Source organism: Macrosteles quadrilineatus, unplaced genomic scaffold, assembly GCF_028750875.1.
Source record: "Macrosteles quadrilineatus isolate MER2022 unplaced genomic scaffold, UCM_ALF_1.0 Scaffold_6__1_contigs__length_79288215, whole genome shotgun sequence".
NCBI classification, from domain to species: Eukaryota; Metazoa; Arthropoda; class Insecta; order Hemiptera; family Cicadellidae; genus Macrosteles; species Macrosteles quadrilineatus.
The window spans coordinates 7790156-7803942 of NW_026542599.1; the positions used below are offsets into that span (position 1 = coordinate 7790156).

At 37.5% G+C, this 13787-nt stretch overlaps 1 protein-coding gene across 1 annotated transcript; it reads right to left on the reverse strand.

The window, feature by feature from the left end:
* Window positions 1-2956: 2956 nt before the first annotated feature.
* LOC128996578 (transmembrane protein adipocyte-associated 1 homolog) lies at window positions 2957-12833 on the reverse strand. The gene is made up of 10 exons (XM_054421972.1): window positions 12546-12833; window positions 11690-11835; window positions 10819-10951; window positions 10029-10191; window positions 9415-9611; window positions 8483-8543; window positions 7720-7903; window positions 6624-6753; window positions 3316-3421; window positions 2957-3042 (listed from the first exon to the last, which is right to left on the reverse strand). Exons 2-10 carry the CDS (start codon window positions 11830-11832, stop codon window positions 2957-2959), a joined length of 1203 nt encoding a protein of 400 aa, XP_054277947.1. The 5' UTR covers window positions 11833-11835; window positions 12546-12833.
* Between the last annotated feature and the right edge of the window lie 954 nt (window positions 12834-13787).

Here is a 13787-nt window from a genome sequence, read left to right on the forward strand (position 1 = left end):
GACTCGGTAGAGAAGTGTAGTAGAGAGCAGCTGGCATGACAGAGTCAAAGTGAGTATTGTCATACACACTGTTGCTCTGTGAACAGGATAGAGTGCAATGAGTTAGTGTGAGTCAGACCATCAGGTCTATATCTAACTGTCCAGACTGTACCCAGTGATACTGTCAGGACTCGGTAGAGAAGTGTAGTAGAGAGCAGCTGGCATGACAGAGTCAAAGTGAGTACTGTCATACACACTGTTGCTCTGTGAACAGGATAGAGTGCAATGAGTTAGTGTGAGTCAGACCATCAGGTCTATATCTAACTGTCCAGACTGTACCCAGTGATACTGTCAGGACTCGGTAGAGAAGTGTAGTAGAGAGCAGCTGGCATGACAGAGTCAAAGTGAGTACTGTCATACACACTGTTGCTCTGTGAACAGGATAGAGTGCAATGAGTTAGTGTGAGTCAGACCATCAGGTCTTTATCTAACTGTCCAGACTGTACCCAGTGATACTGTCAGGACTCGGTAGAGAAGTGTTGTAGAGAGCAGCTGGCATGACAGAGTCAAAGTGAGTACTGTCATACACACTGTTGCTCTGTGAACAGGATAGAGTGCAATGAGTTAGTGTGAGTCAGACCATCAGGTCTATATCTAACTGTCCAGACTGTACCCAGTGATACTGTCAGGACTCGGTAGAGAAGTGTAGTAGAGAGCAGCTGGCATGACAGAGTCAAAGTGAGTACTGTCATACACACTGTTGCTCTGTGAACAGGATAGAGTGCAATGAGTTAGTGTGAGTCAGACCATCAGGTCTTTATCTAACTGTCCAGACTGTACCCAGTGATACTGTCAGGACTCTGTAGAAAAGTGTAGTAGAGAGCAGCTTTCATGACAGAGTCAAAGTGAGTACTGTTATACACACTGTTGCTCTGTGAACAGGATAGAGTGCAATGAGTTAGTGTGAGTCAGACCATCAGGTCTATATCTAACTGTCCAGACTGTACCCAGTGATACTGTCAGGACTCGGTAGAGAAGTGTAGTAGAGAGCAGCTGGCATGACAGAGTCAAAGTGAGTACTGTCATACACACTGTTGCTCTGTGAACAGGATAGAGTGCAATGAGTTAGTGTGAGTCAGACCATCAGGTCTTTATCTAACTGTCCAGACTGTACCCAGTGATACTGTCAGGACTCTGTAGGGAAGTGTTGTAGAGAGCAGCTGGCATGACAGAGTCAAAGTGAGTACTGTCATACACACTGTTGCTCTGTGAACATGATAGAGTTTAATGAGTTAGTGTGAGTCAGGACATTAGGTCTATAGTCTGGCTGTCCAGACTGTACCCAGTGATACTGTCAGGACTCGGTAGAGAAGTGTAGTAGAGAGCAGCTGGCATTTCAGAGTAAAAGTGAGTACTGTCATACACACTGTTGCTCTGTGAACAGGATAGAGTGCAATGAGTTAGTGTGAGTCAGACCATCAGGTCTATATCTAACTGTCCAGACTGTACCCAGTGATACTGTCAGGACTCGGTAGAGAAGTGTAGTAGAGAGCAGCTGGCATGACAGAGTCAAAGTGAGTACTGTTATACACACTGTTGCTCTGTGAACATGATAGAGTTTAATGAGTTAGTGTGAGTCAGGACATTAGGTCTATAGTCTGGCTGTCCAGACTGTACCCAGTGATACTGTCAGGACTCGGTAGAGAAGTGTAGTAGAGAGCAGCTGGCATTTCAGAGTAAAAGTGAGTACTGTCATACACACTGTTGCTCTGTGAACAGGATAGAGTGCAATGAGTTAGTGTGAGTCAGACCATCAGGTCTATATCTAACTGTCCAGACTGTACCCAGTGATACTGTCAGGACTCTGTAGGGAAGTGTTGTAGAGAGCAGCTGGCATGACAGAGTCAAAGTGAGTACTGTCATACACACTGTTGCTCTGTGAACATGATAGAGTTTAATGAGTTAGTGTGAGTCAGGACATTAGGTCTATAGTCTGGCTGTCCAGACTGTACCCAGTGATACTGTCAGGACTCGGTAGAGAAGTGTAGTAGAGAGCAGCTGGCATTTCAGAGTCAAAGTGAGTACTGTCATACACACTGTTGCTCTGTGAACAGGATAGAGTGCAATGAGTTAGTGTGAGTCAGACCATCAGGTCTATATCTAACTGTCCAGACTGTACCCAGTGATACTGTCAGGACTCTGTAGGGAAGTGTAGTAGAGAGCAGCTGGCATGACAGAGTCAAAGTGAGTACTGTCATACACACTGTTGCTCTGTGAACATGATAGAGTTTAATGAGTTAGTGTGAGTCAGGACATTAGGTCTATAGTCTGGCTGTCCAGACTGTACCCAGTGATACTGTCAGGACTCGGTAGAGAAGTGTAGTAGAGAGCAGCTGGCATTTCAGAGTCAAAGTGAGTACTGTCATACACACTGTTGCTCTGTGAACAGGATAGAGTGCAATGAGTTAGTGTGAGTCAGACCATCAGGTCTATATCTAACTGTCCAGACTGTACCCAGTGATACTGTCAGGACTCTGTAGGGAAGTGTAGTAGAGAGCAGCTGGCATGACAGAGTCAAAGTGAGTACTGTCATACACACTGTTGCTCTGTGAACATGATAGAGTTTAATGAGTTAGTGTGAGTCAGGACATTAGGTCTATAGTCTGGCTGTCCAGACTGTACCCAGTGATACTGTCAGGACTCTGTAGAGAAGTGCTGTAGAGAACAGCTGGCATGACAGAGTCAAAGTGAGTACTGTCATACACACTGTTGCTCTGTGAACAGGATAGAGTGCAATGAGTTAGTGTGAGTCAGAACATCAGGTCTATATCTAACTGTTCAGACTGTACCCAGTGATACTGTCAGGACTCTGTAGAGAAGTGCTGTAGAGAACAGCTGGCATGACAGAGTCAAAGTGAGTACTGTCATACACACTGTTGCTCTGTGAACAGGATAGAGTGCAATGAGTTAGTGTGAGTCAGGACATCAGGTGTATAGTCTGACTGTCCAGACTGTACCCAGTGATACTGTCAGGACTCTGTAGAGAAGTGTTGTAGAGAGCAGCTGGCATGACAGAGTCAAAGTGAGTACTGTCATACACACTGTTGCTCTGTGAACAGGATAGAGTGCAATGAGTTAGTGTGAGTTAGCACATCAGGTCTATAGTCTGGCTGTCCAGACGGTACCCAGTGATATGTCAGGACTCTGTAGAGAAGTGTTGTAGAGAGCAGCTGGCATGGCAGAGTCAAAGTGAGTACTGTCATACACACTGTTGCTCTGTGAACAGGATAGAGTGCAATGAGTTAGTGTGAGTCAGACCATCAGGTCTATACTAACTGTCCAGACTGTACCCAGTGATACTGTCAGGACTCTGTAGAGAAGTGTTGTAGAGAGCAGCTGGCATGACAGAGTCAAAGTGAGTACTGTCATACACACTGTTGCTCTGTGAACAGGATAGAGTGCAATGAGTTAGTGTGAGTTAGCACATCAGGTCTATAGTCTGGCTGTCCAGACAGTACTCAGTGGCCAGTGATACTGTCAGGCCTGCAAAAAACTGTTGTAGAGAGCAGCTGGAGCTGGCATGAGTCAAAGTGAGTACTGTCATACACACTTCCGCTCAGTATACAAAGGGGAAAAAGACCTGCAACAGACTTAACTACTAACACTTGTAGTTGTACATCCAGCCTCAACTGTAATCAACGATTACCTTAACCTAACTTAACCACCACACCATTGACGCACCACAACCAAACGAGCCTGATTTACACTGTGGAAAAGATTTCAAAAAAGACAAAGATCACTGAAACCAAACAACAGGTATAAAATGTTGGAAGCGTGCTCTAAAACCAGTGAGTGAAAGTTAGTACTGTAATGACGGATTGAAAACCCAACGGATATTTTCCTAAGGTTATAAACAAAAATTGTCTGTAAATTAAGGTCTACATCAAGCTCCTGTCGCATCCAAGCAAGCTATTACAAATCTGGAACCAATATTGTTTTTGTTAGTATAATCACTACTATTTTTAGCTGTATCCCACCCTTATTAGACTATCAGTCTTGCTATAGTAAACAAATACCCCTGCCGCAGCAAACCTGCAAACTGAACAAATTTTCACTTGCTTGGTTGGATTTTCAATTAAATCTATTTAAATAATATTAAGTAACTAGGTTTGCTGCTACAGGGAGGGTTATAAAGTGTCTTTTGGTAAAATATTAAAAGCTTATGATAAAATAAATAAATTTGCCAAGTTTGATCAATATATCCACAAACAAACTACAACTTAAAATATTCTCTAAAAGAATAACATAGGAATTTTATATTTACAATTATTTTTTTTTAATTTCTCCATAACCAGTAACTGCACAAAAACACTTTGATAATCCAAATTGGTTTTTGAGCCCTTCAAAATGGTCTAGAAAGAAATTGGGAATTTTTTGTTTTGAGGGTAAAAAATGAGAAAAATAATTTTTTACACCATAAAACCTCCTGTAAAACCCTGTTCCCATGGTCAAATCATGCTGGTTCGCGAACTCATTTAAGTTTATCCTGTCTTGCACTTTCAAACCAAATTTTATCTGAATCGGACGAAAATTACTCAGTTTTCGCGTTCACAGACACACATATATACATCTATAGCCTATATATATGCATGGAGATTGGTAGTCAGTGTGACAAAAATCTTTTGGTGTAAGTACACCCTGTATACAAGAAAGTAGCAAAATGTGTTGAAAACTGTGCCATTTTATAAGCTTTCCATCCATATGCTACACTATGTTGGATCGTTGGATCTGGGGTGAACATATACTAGGATGAAATAGAGAACACAACATTTGTCAAAGATTAGAACTAGCTTGCTTGGCTACGATGGGAAGTCAATGTAGACTAGACGTTAATAACAGACAACATTTGTATTTTTTATGTGACGTCCCCTCAACACAAAAGTCACACTTAATAGTTACCTCCCGTGCCAAACTTCCTCCGCTGATAGAATATATTTCACCAATAGATTTTATTTCCTGAGTATTAAGTGTTCTGTCCTACAAAACAAAACAGGTACAGTAGTAATTTAATTTGATCTTTGGACATTAGATCAATACTTTATATTTGTAAGATTTTTGTTTCAGTAATAATAAGATTTTAAACATGTTTATCTATAATTGTATCAATGAGTAAATTAAAACTTGTCTTTAATATTATAGACCATTTTCCATCATTAAGAATTAAGACCTAATAGTGCTTTTATCAAAACTGATAAAATCTCATGAACATTTTTGTGGGAGGAGAGGGGGGTTGAATAACTTTTGCACTTAATCAAGTTTTGTAGCTAAATCTAAGTCTACTTGATACCACATTGATTACCATGCAAACTAAAAACAAAAATTGCAACCTACAAAAATGATAATATTTACACTAAGTGATGAAACCTACTTATTAGATACAGCTTTTTAAGATCCAAATACCCCCGCCGCAGCAAACCTGACGCCTAAGCGAATTTCCATTTGGCTGAATTGATTTTCAATTGATTTATTTAAATAACATTAGGTTTAACGAGTACCTAGGTTTGCTGCTACAAGGAAACTAATAAAGTGTGTGTTTTAAGTAAAATAATTATTGCTTAGTATAAAATGAATATATTTGCTAAGTTTGATCAAAAGATATCCATAAACAAGCAAACTACACATTTTACAATATTCTCCATAAGAATAACATGGGAATTTTAAATTTACCATTTTTTTAGTTTTCTCCGTAACCAGTATCCGTACAAAAACACTTTGATATACTGAATTGTTTGTTTTTTTAAGCTCTTTAAGGAGGTTTAGAGAAAAATTGGGAAATTTTGTGTTTTGCGGGTCAAAAGTGAGAAAAACCAATTTTTACCCCATAAAACCCCCCATAAAACCCTGTTCCTATGGTCCGATCATGCTGGATCGCGAACTCGTTCAAGTTTATCCCGCCTTACACCTTCAAACCAAATTTCATCAAAATCGGATAAAAATTACTCAAGTTATCGTGTTCACAGACACACATATATATATATATATATATATATATATACATATATAAAAATTTGAACGAGTGGTGTTTTTGGCCTCTGGGGACATCAAAATGAAAAAGTAAATCGGTCCCGGGCCTAAGTCTTACCATGAGACCTACGGTAATAGCTACTTCCCTATAGGGAAATTCGCTAATATAAAATATAATCTACTTTAATTAACAAACAAAAACTGGTTTGAAGGACTTAAAAGTTCTTAATTTTTTTTAAACCAAAAACAATGAAGCATGCTAAATAACCAAGCTATGTAATTAGGTATTTGTAAACAAATTAAGAGCAGGTACTAACTATTTATAAATATGAATTACTTAAAATAAAAACTGATCAATGTTCAAGATAGTTCAAGCGTTGTTCATTAATTATTGTTCAAAGACGCAACAAATCTTAACATTGATCACACTGCTTGAAACTACTGTAGTACGGCAGGGGGGACCTTAGAACCACATGAGGTATGCTTATCGTCATAGTACAAACGTTGACTACAAAACTCTCTTCCGTTTAACAATACACCATTTTGACAGCCTACATCAGAACCTTACAGCTTACAACTTTTTTACGTCAACTTGAATTGACATCTTGCGAGATTATTACCTGATAAATGTAGTCTGAATCGGTCTTGAGAGAAGAGAATGATTGCTGATGTGGAAGTGACACTGTGTCGTCCTCCATGTTGTCATCTACTTGTGCCTTGTACGAGAACATTATACTCGGCTGGGACACTCTGTGGGACAACGTTAGCATTGAAAGTTGGGCAACTGGGCCGGATATGGAGGTTGGGGAAATCTAATGTTACAAGTTAAATAGGGGTAAGGAAACAAGAGTGATCCTACCTCAGAAATAAACAATAGTTTTGACCCAAAAGAGGTTAGGCTCACGATTCGTTAAAATCGGCAATAAACTTATATCAAAATTTTTTGTAAAAGTTCAGCCTCAGTTGGTTAGGTTGGGGGTTTTAGGACGGTTTGGTTGGCCTCAAACATCAAGTCATTTGCTCACAAATTAAGTTTCTCTCCATAATAATCAATGTTTTCCTTCAGTTATTGGTTCCATTGCAAAGAAGTACAAAATACCTACCTCTGTTAGGTCAACTATTTCTTATAGTCATGTGACCGTACTGCACAGTATCATTTTATAATTTTTCAGCGTATTTAGTTTATTACACATTTATCCGTTGCATTACTGTGTTGTATGAACTTTTAAAAACCGTTATTTATCAAAATAAAATTGTATGTTGAAATATTTACTGAGTGTATTTGAGCTTTGAGTGATTTGTTGTACTTAAGCTTAAGCTTATTCCTGCAGCATTTTTCCTACATTTCTATGTATTCGGTAACATTTTTGTTTGACGTGGTATAAATATTGAAAAAGTAAATGGCAATGGAGCCAATGGAATGCGCTTTTAAATCAAAGTTTACTGATAAAATCAGTAACTTATCCATACAGAATAATGGATTGTTTGATAATTTTCAATTACAATCCTGAGCTGGTCGGAGAGAGCAAATAGGCCTACTGAGGTGATTAATTGAGAGGGTTAAGGTTGTTTGACAGAACCAATGATTATAATGTGAATAGTTATTTTCAACCTCTTCATTCATGATTTTGATTGATAAACTATAAACTACCAAAAACATGTTTTATTAACCACACCTTTCACGACATACGTGGGTACAACTACATTTAAACTCACCCAAAGAACTCGCTAAGGAACGTATGATAGACGAGGGGTGTGAACAACGTGAAGTATACGCAAGTGGTGATGTCCACCACACAGAGCCCCTCTCGCACTCCGTAGAACAACATCCCACTACCAGCGGACTGTGCAATGTTGAGGAGCGCAAGGAACAGGATGTACAGGTAGAAAGACTTCTTGGCTGAAACAAGGTAACATACATGATATTCTATTGAAACACTGATTCTATGTGTCCCAATTTCCCAAGTATGTGAGAGACCAAAATACTCTATATATTGTGGGTTGAATCCGTATGAATTAAAACGGGGAAGCGTTTCCCCCCCTAAAATTTCATAGAATAATTAGGATAAAATTATCTCACCACAGGTTACAGAAAGTATTCTAACAACAGCTGTTACTGCCAGATCGGCAAAAATACCTCTAATTACAGTGTCAACAGGAAATAGTTCACTGGCAGCCTATTATTCTTGTTTTAATTACAATATAAAATGGGGGAAAATTAAATAATTGAAATCAAATACTTCCAACACTCAAAATACAGAGTGCGATCAACATCTGTCATTTGCTCCCGAATCTGCCCAATACGGAATATGGCTTGGAAAGCATTAGACAAAGTTCTTTTAGACTTTTACTACACCCGGACCATTGGGTGCCGAATAAGCGGGCTTTACTGAAGTGTTTTTTGGCTATATAACTTTAGTTATAAGTGTTTTAGCACGTTAGTTTATACAAAGTAACAGTTCAAATACATTCTACTTACTAGGAAGGTTTAACCTTTCTCTAAGTCTTGTCCAAGGAAGTATCAAAATAACAATGTATATCTGAAACAAACCGGAAAGACAAGATAAGATAGGCTTAAGACAAGATAAACAGATGATTACAACCATCATGTTAATTGTCCAACAAGTTAATTAATTTAAAAGGTTAACTAGACAAATTTATATATAAGGTTACATTACCTTGATCGCCAAGTGATCCTTGTAAGTCCAAAAAATAGGATTACGCGCGTTTTGACGTCAAAGCGTCATTGTCAAATCGTACAAAAACTTTCTAAACCATTTTTTGTACGATTTGACAATGACGCTTTGACTTCGAAACGCGCGTAATCCTATTTTTTGGACTTACAAGGATCACTTGGCGATCAAGGTAATGTAACCTTATATATAATTTATCATCAGTGATTCAGAAAAACAACATACACCATGAAGTAGACAAATTTACTTTTTTTAAATATTGAAAGTTAGGTATTGCAAGACTGTAAACTGCTCAATTTTTTTAAAGTTTCTTCGTCCTTAAATTTAGCAAATAGAATGACGCTCTACATATCAGCTAAAACTCTTATGGCTACCATTTGCAGACAAAAAAAACTATAGTTAATTATTGATTTCCATCTTTATTTAAAAAAGAAGTTATCAACATTTTATGATCAGGGTTTGGATTTTATCAATTTTTAATGGTGGCCAAGTCCAGAATCAATCATATTCAAGAGCAATCTAGCAGCTTGCAGCTTTAAGAAGAGGTCCAGACAGATTAAAGAGTTGCTTACCACAATCATAGCGCTTTAATTTTTTACTAATAGTTAACAATCTTTTCCCCTTTAAGTTCCAAATACTGACACAATAAGAAAAACACAATAAGAAATTTTGACTAAATCACTTAATCCATTGAGTTTAAAATGGTTAAATCACTCACCAATGAAAAGACTACAGAACTGGAGAACCAAAACAGCATGCCTCCGTGGCCGAAGATGTTAAAGTCTTTGGAATGTATCCTGAAACTCTCGTCAGGTGCAAACACCTCCAGCGCCCCTTGACTGATGGAGAACGCCAACGAGAGTAGTGAGGTTGCTAACAGAACGTAGCGTATACTGCTACGGCTGTCAAGGTGGCCTAGGAACATAGATGGGAAAAACTGCAATAATAGTCAGGGGTTCCTTAGACTTTCATTATTAAGGGAACGCTAACTAATAACCATAAACAGTGTCAACTTCAACTTGGGTTCACGGAAGTTGAAAGCATTAGTAAGGTTAAAAACGATTGCACAGATATTTGATTTGCTACTTTTTAATTTAAGCTATTATAGAGGAGAAGAACAAGAAATTTTATTTTTTGGCTTTTATTTTTGTTAAATAGGCTATGTCAATATGTGCTAACGTCATAAAATAAAAACATATTATAACTTAACAAAATAACCTAAAATAAACGAATTAAAACTAATAAACAGGTAATTTTAAACAAATTGCCCAGTTACATTTTATTAGGCCTAATTGACGAGCAATACTAGACATGAAAATTAGTGTTACTTACCAAAGGCTAGGCCGAATATGACAACACTCATCTCTGTAGAGAGTAAGAAGAACCTGACTGTGATCCAGAGGAATGTGTCAACATAACCTCCGACAATGGCCGCTGCGTTGACGCTCATAGAGACCAAACAGCGGACGACGCTGATTGTAACGTTCACTAGCACCTATAACACCAACATACAGCATGGATTCAGACATTCAACAGCTTGATGGAAATATGAAGGCTAGGCCTACAATTACATAGACCATAAACTTCATAGGACATAAGAAAGAATAAGTGCTTGGCAGAAACCAGCTTCATTGGACATATGCTAACCATAGGTTAACCTGTCTATAATAATCTAAACTACCGGTAACCAAGCAAGTAGGTAAAAAGGTACGCTACCAATTACTTATTGCATTTTTAAAGAAAGTTCTTAGAGAAAACTTTTTGGTACCGGTACCATTCCTTCTATGTACCGTACTCTTAAACTGGGTAGTTAAATGGTTAAAGTACTCAAAAAGTTGTGGTGTGGAACTGGACCCAAATCATTGGGCTTTAAATAAATGATCAACTGAATGATGAAAAAGCTGAGCTTAGCCATTAACACAGCTACACAGATCATCTTACAACATTCTATACTTATCCTTCACTCATATTTGGGTAAAAACATTGATAAAACTTTAAGATAATATGATTACTATTCTAATAAGTCCTCAGTAAAAAAGAAATGCTAAGTTTTGTGAAATCACAGAAGGCACACATTGCGGAGTGATGTAACACAACTAAGAACATTTAACAACTGACTTACCAATCCATAGAACGCAAAAAATATTGGACTGCTTGTGGCTCGCAGTTTGAGTCTGGCTCGATTGAATCGAAAAGCCAGAAACAACAGGAAAAGGAGATTCGGAACCAGGATGATAACGTCCCATGCTCGAATCCTGAAACATTCCAAATTAACCGAGTGAAAGTAAATTAAATAACTTTGATTTTAAGCCATTTTGAAGCAATTTGAAAGCTTTTTTACATGCAATGTACCCGTCCACATAATACACACAGGCCTCTGCTTGGATTTATTCAGCAAAGCAAGAGGTGAGCTGGTAACAGTACAAGGGTGAATCTGTCATGTGCCCAAATTCCGTAGCGCTACTGACTAAACCACTGACTTACCGTACCTAAAACACTTGAGACTTCTAAAAAAAACTACTTAGGATCTTAGGAACTTACCAGACATTTATAACCAGAAACTACTTTCACAAGAATGTTTAATGTTATTTGGAAAGAAAACTATTATTTGATTAATCAACAGTAGAGACAATTTTTGAATTAGTTTATAAAGGTAACCAAATGTATTTTTATGTCTAGTTTTGAGTAGGCCTACTAGCCATTGCTTAGTCCTCAAGGAGTCAAGTTTGGAAACAGTCATCACTTGTTACCATCTTGCCAACCGGATTTGACCCTATGGATTGTTAATTGAACTCTTAAAAAACTTACAAAAAATAAATAGGTGCGGTAGGTACTAAAGAAAATTTTTAAAAGAATACTCTAGTGAGTGAAGTACTGTACAAAATCACTTTGTTAAGTTTACATTAAAAAAGGTCGATCAAAGTAAATAACAGATTTGTTCAAATTGGACCTTGATGAAAGTGAAAGTACATTTTATTTAGAATATAACTCACCTTGTATTGGGTATTTCAATGTACAAGATGAGTTTACAAAACAACTCTTCTTCGACTGGTGAGAACGGCTGAGTTACATTGGGCTCTGCCAACGAACTTGCAGTCGGAATCATCCTATTCTCATCTGGCTCAAACACTACCATGTTCTGGAAGATAACAAAATAATATATATTGATTATTCGATTGTTTAAATCGATATATCGTTTGGTTAGTTAGGTTAGGTTAACCTTACCTAACTAACCAAACGATATAGGCTATCGAATAATCAATACATCAAATTTAATTGATATATCGATCGATATTTTCATTCGGTTGTTTGTGCCAACAGATATGGAAGTGTGCCCGTAACTTATAAGTATAGAGTATCCATAGAACTTAAGCCCCAAAAGTAGGCTTAAAATTGATGATATCAAACTAAAGTGTACATTAAATTAGGCCTAAGTTAGATCGTTAGAGTAAAAATAGGTGCAGGGGCATTTGAAAGATACAACGGGCTAAATATTATTTATGATTCTAGTACAGAACCTGCTTTGAATAAGGTTTTAGGAATCAATCTGAGGGTAAAAACAGGCATTGTTTGCTTCATGTAGGCCTAGCATAAGCTCATAAGGCTATTAAAAATATGACGTTATGGTCAATAAGGAGCAACCCAAAGCAAACGAAAACAATATACATGAATGTTACATAACAATGAAAATATCAATTACAAAAATCAATAGATTTTGATTAAATGTTATAGGCTAAAAAACTCATTCCAGATTGATGAGTTGTGGGTCCAAGAGATGTAAAATAAAAAAGTAGACTTATAGTTATAACATGCAAGAGGAATTAGTAGATGGATTTTTATCATACTCACTAGCCTAATTAGTTGAACGGAAATATTTATAACAAATTGTAATTACACTGACACTGAGTCATCACCATAATGTCACAATGAACGATCACTCAATTAATACAATCAGATCATGGTTCACTAGACAGGAAAAACTATGTAAATAGTGCTGTAATTGTAAACTGTTCAAATTATTCATATTTAAAAACAGAATTCATTGTTCTAATAAACTATTTAGAATGAAAAGCTGTGACATGCCATCGACTTTTGACAAACTTGGCACAGCAGACATGTTTACTTAATCAGCTGACTGTTGACTGGACTTCACTTTACGCACTACGTAATTTGCTTCTCTTTCAATTCGCCAATAATTTAATCCAAAGTCCTATAAACAGCTAAACCAAACCAAACCAAACACAACTAAAACAAATTACTTCACTATAATAATTGTAAAATGATACTGCTGGAAACCCCATGGACATCAACCCATTGGTTGATCCAGAAATATTTACTTGTATCTTTGTAAGGTATTATTTTTTCTCGAGGTAACGTGCTTTGATGCACCATCAGAAAATGAACCAAACATCCTAAACTAACAGCATACTCCCTTAGTCTATGCTAACAAGGTGTGTAGGACCATTGAATGTAGTCACTGGTAGGACTCGCACCCACTAAAACCTTCTACCTACCTAAGGATAACACATAACCTCCAGGCCGTCATCCACTTTTATATATGGACTGTCATATAGTTATGTATTTTAACAACTCCTTCTTCCATTATATTGACGAAAAAGTTAAAACGAACCATTGCTTTAGCCTATATACCTAACAGATAAAAGAAGGATTTTCATTTTAATTTTATACACCTTATGAGGGAAGGCCCTGGATGATGGATGTTGAAGACCCTTGATTTGTCCCATTTGTCTCCAGAACTTTCCCAAAGCTCAACGAGACTAATCTCTGCCAGTTCTCAAGAGAAGCCATCAGCATAGAGATCGCGGTTTTTTGCAAGAAGACCCCCGTCGCAAGCTCCAACTGTCATCTCGGAACCCCCACCGTTTGCACCAAAACAGCGTACAGAGCTTTATCCTCGTATTTGCAAGCCGGACTGTCACTTTTGGATTATTTTTGGAGTTGGGGCCAAAAAAGACCAATTCCCGATTAACGTATGGTATGGGATTCTGAGTGAACAGAACTTTCTGAGTGGAAACATTTCCCAGGACTCTCTATGCTTATTGCACCATCTCTCCTGCCAGTGTCGCATGA

What these genes read in the sequence shown, in the direction of transcription:
- LOC128996578 (XM_054421972.1), bottom strand. Translation starts at nt 11,832, where the DNA reads ATGGTAGTGTTTGAGCCAGATGAGAATAGGATGATTCCGACTGCAAGT. An exon ending in ATTGAAATACCCAATACAAG is followed by an intron (nt 10,952 to 11,689) that starts GTGAGTTATATT and finishes GGAATGTTTCAG; the next exon opens with GATTCGAGCATGGGACGTTA. An exon ending in AGAAAGGTTAAACCTTCCTA is followed by an intron (nt 7,904 to 8,482) that starts GTAAGTAGAATG and finishes ACCTTGTTTCAG; the next exon opens with CCAAGAAGTCTTTCTACCTG.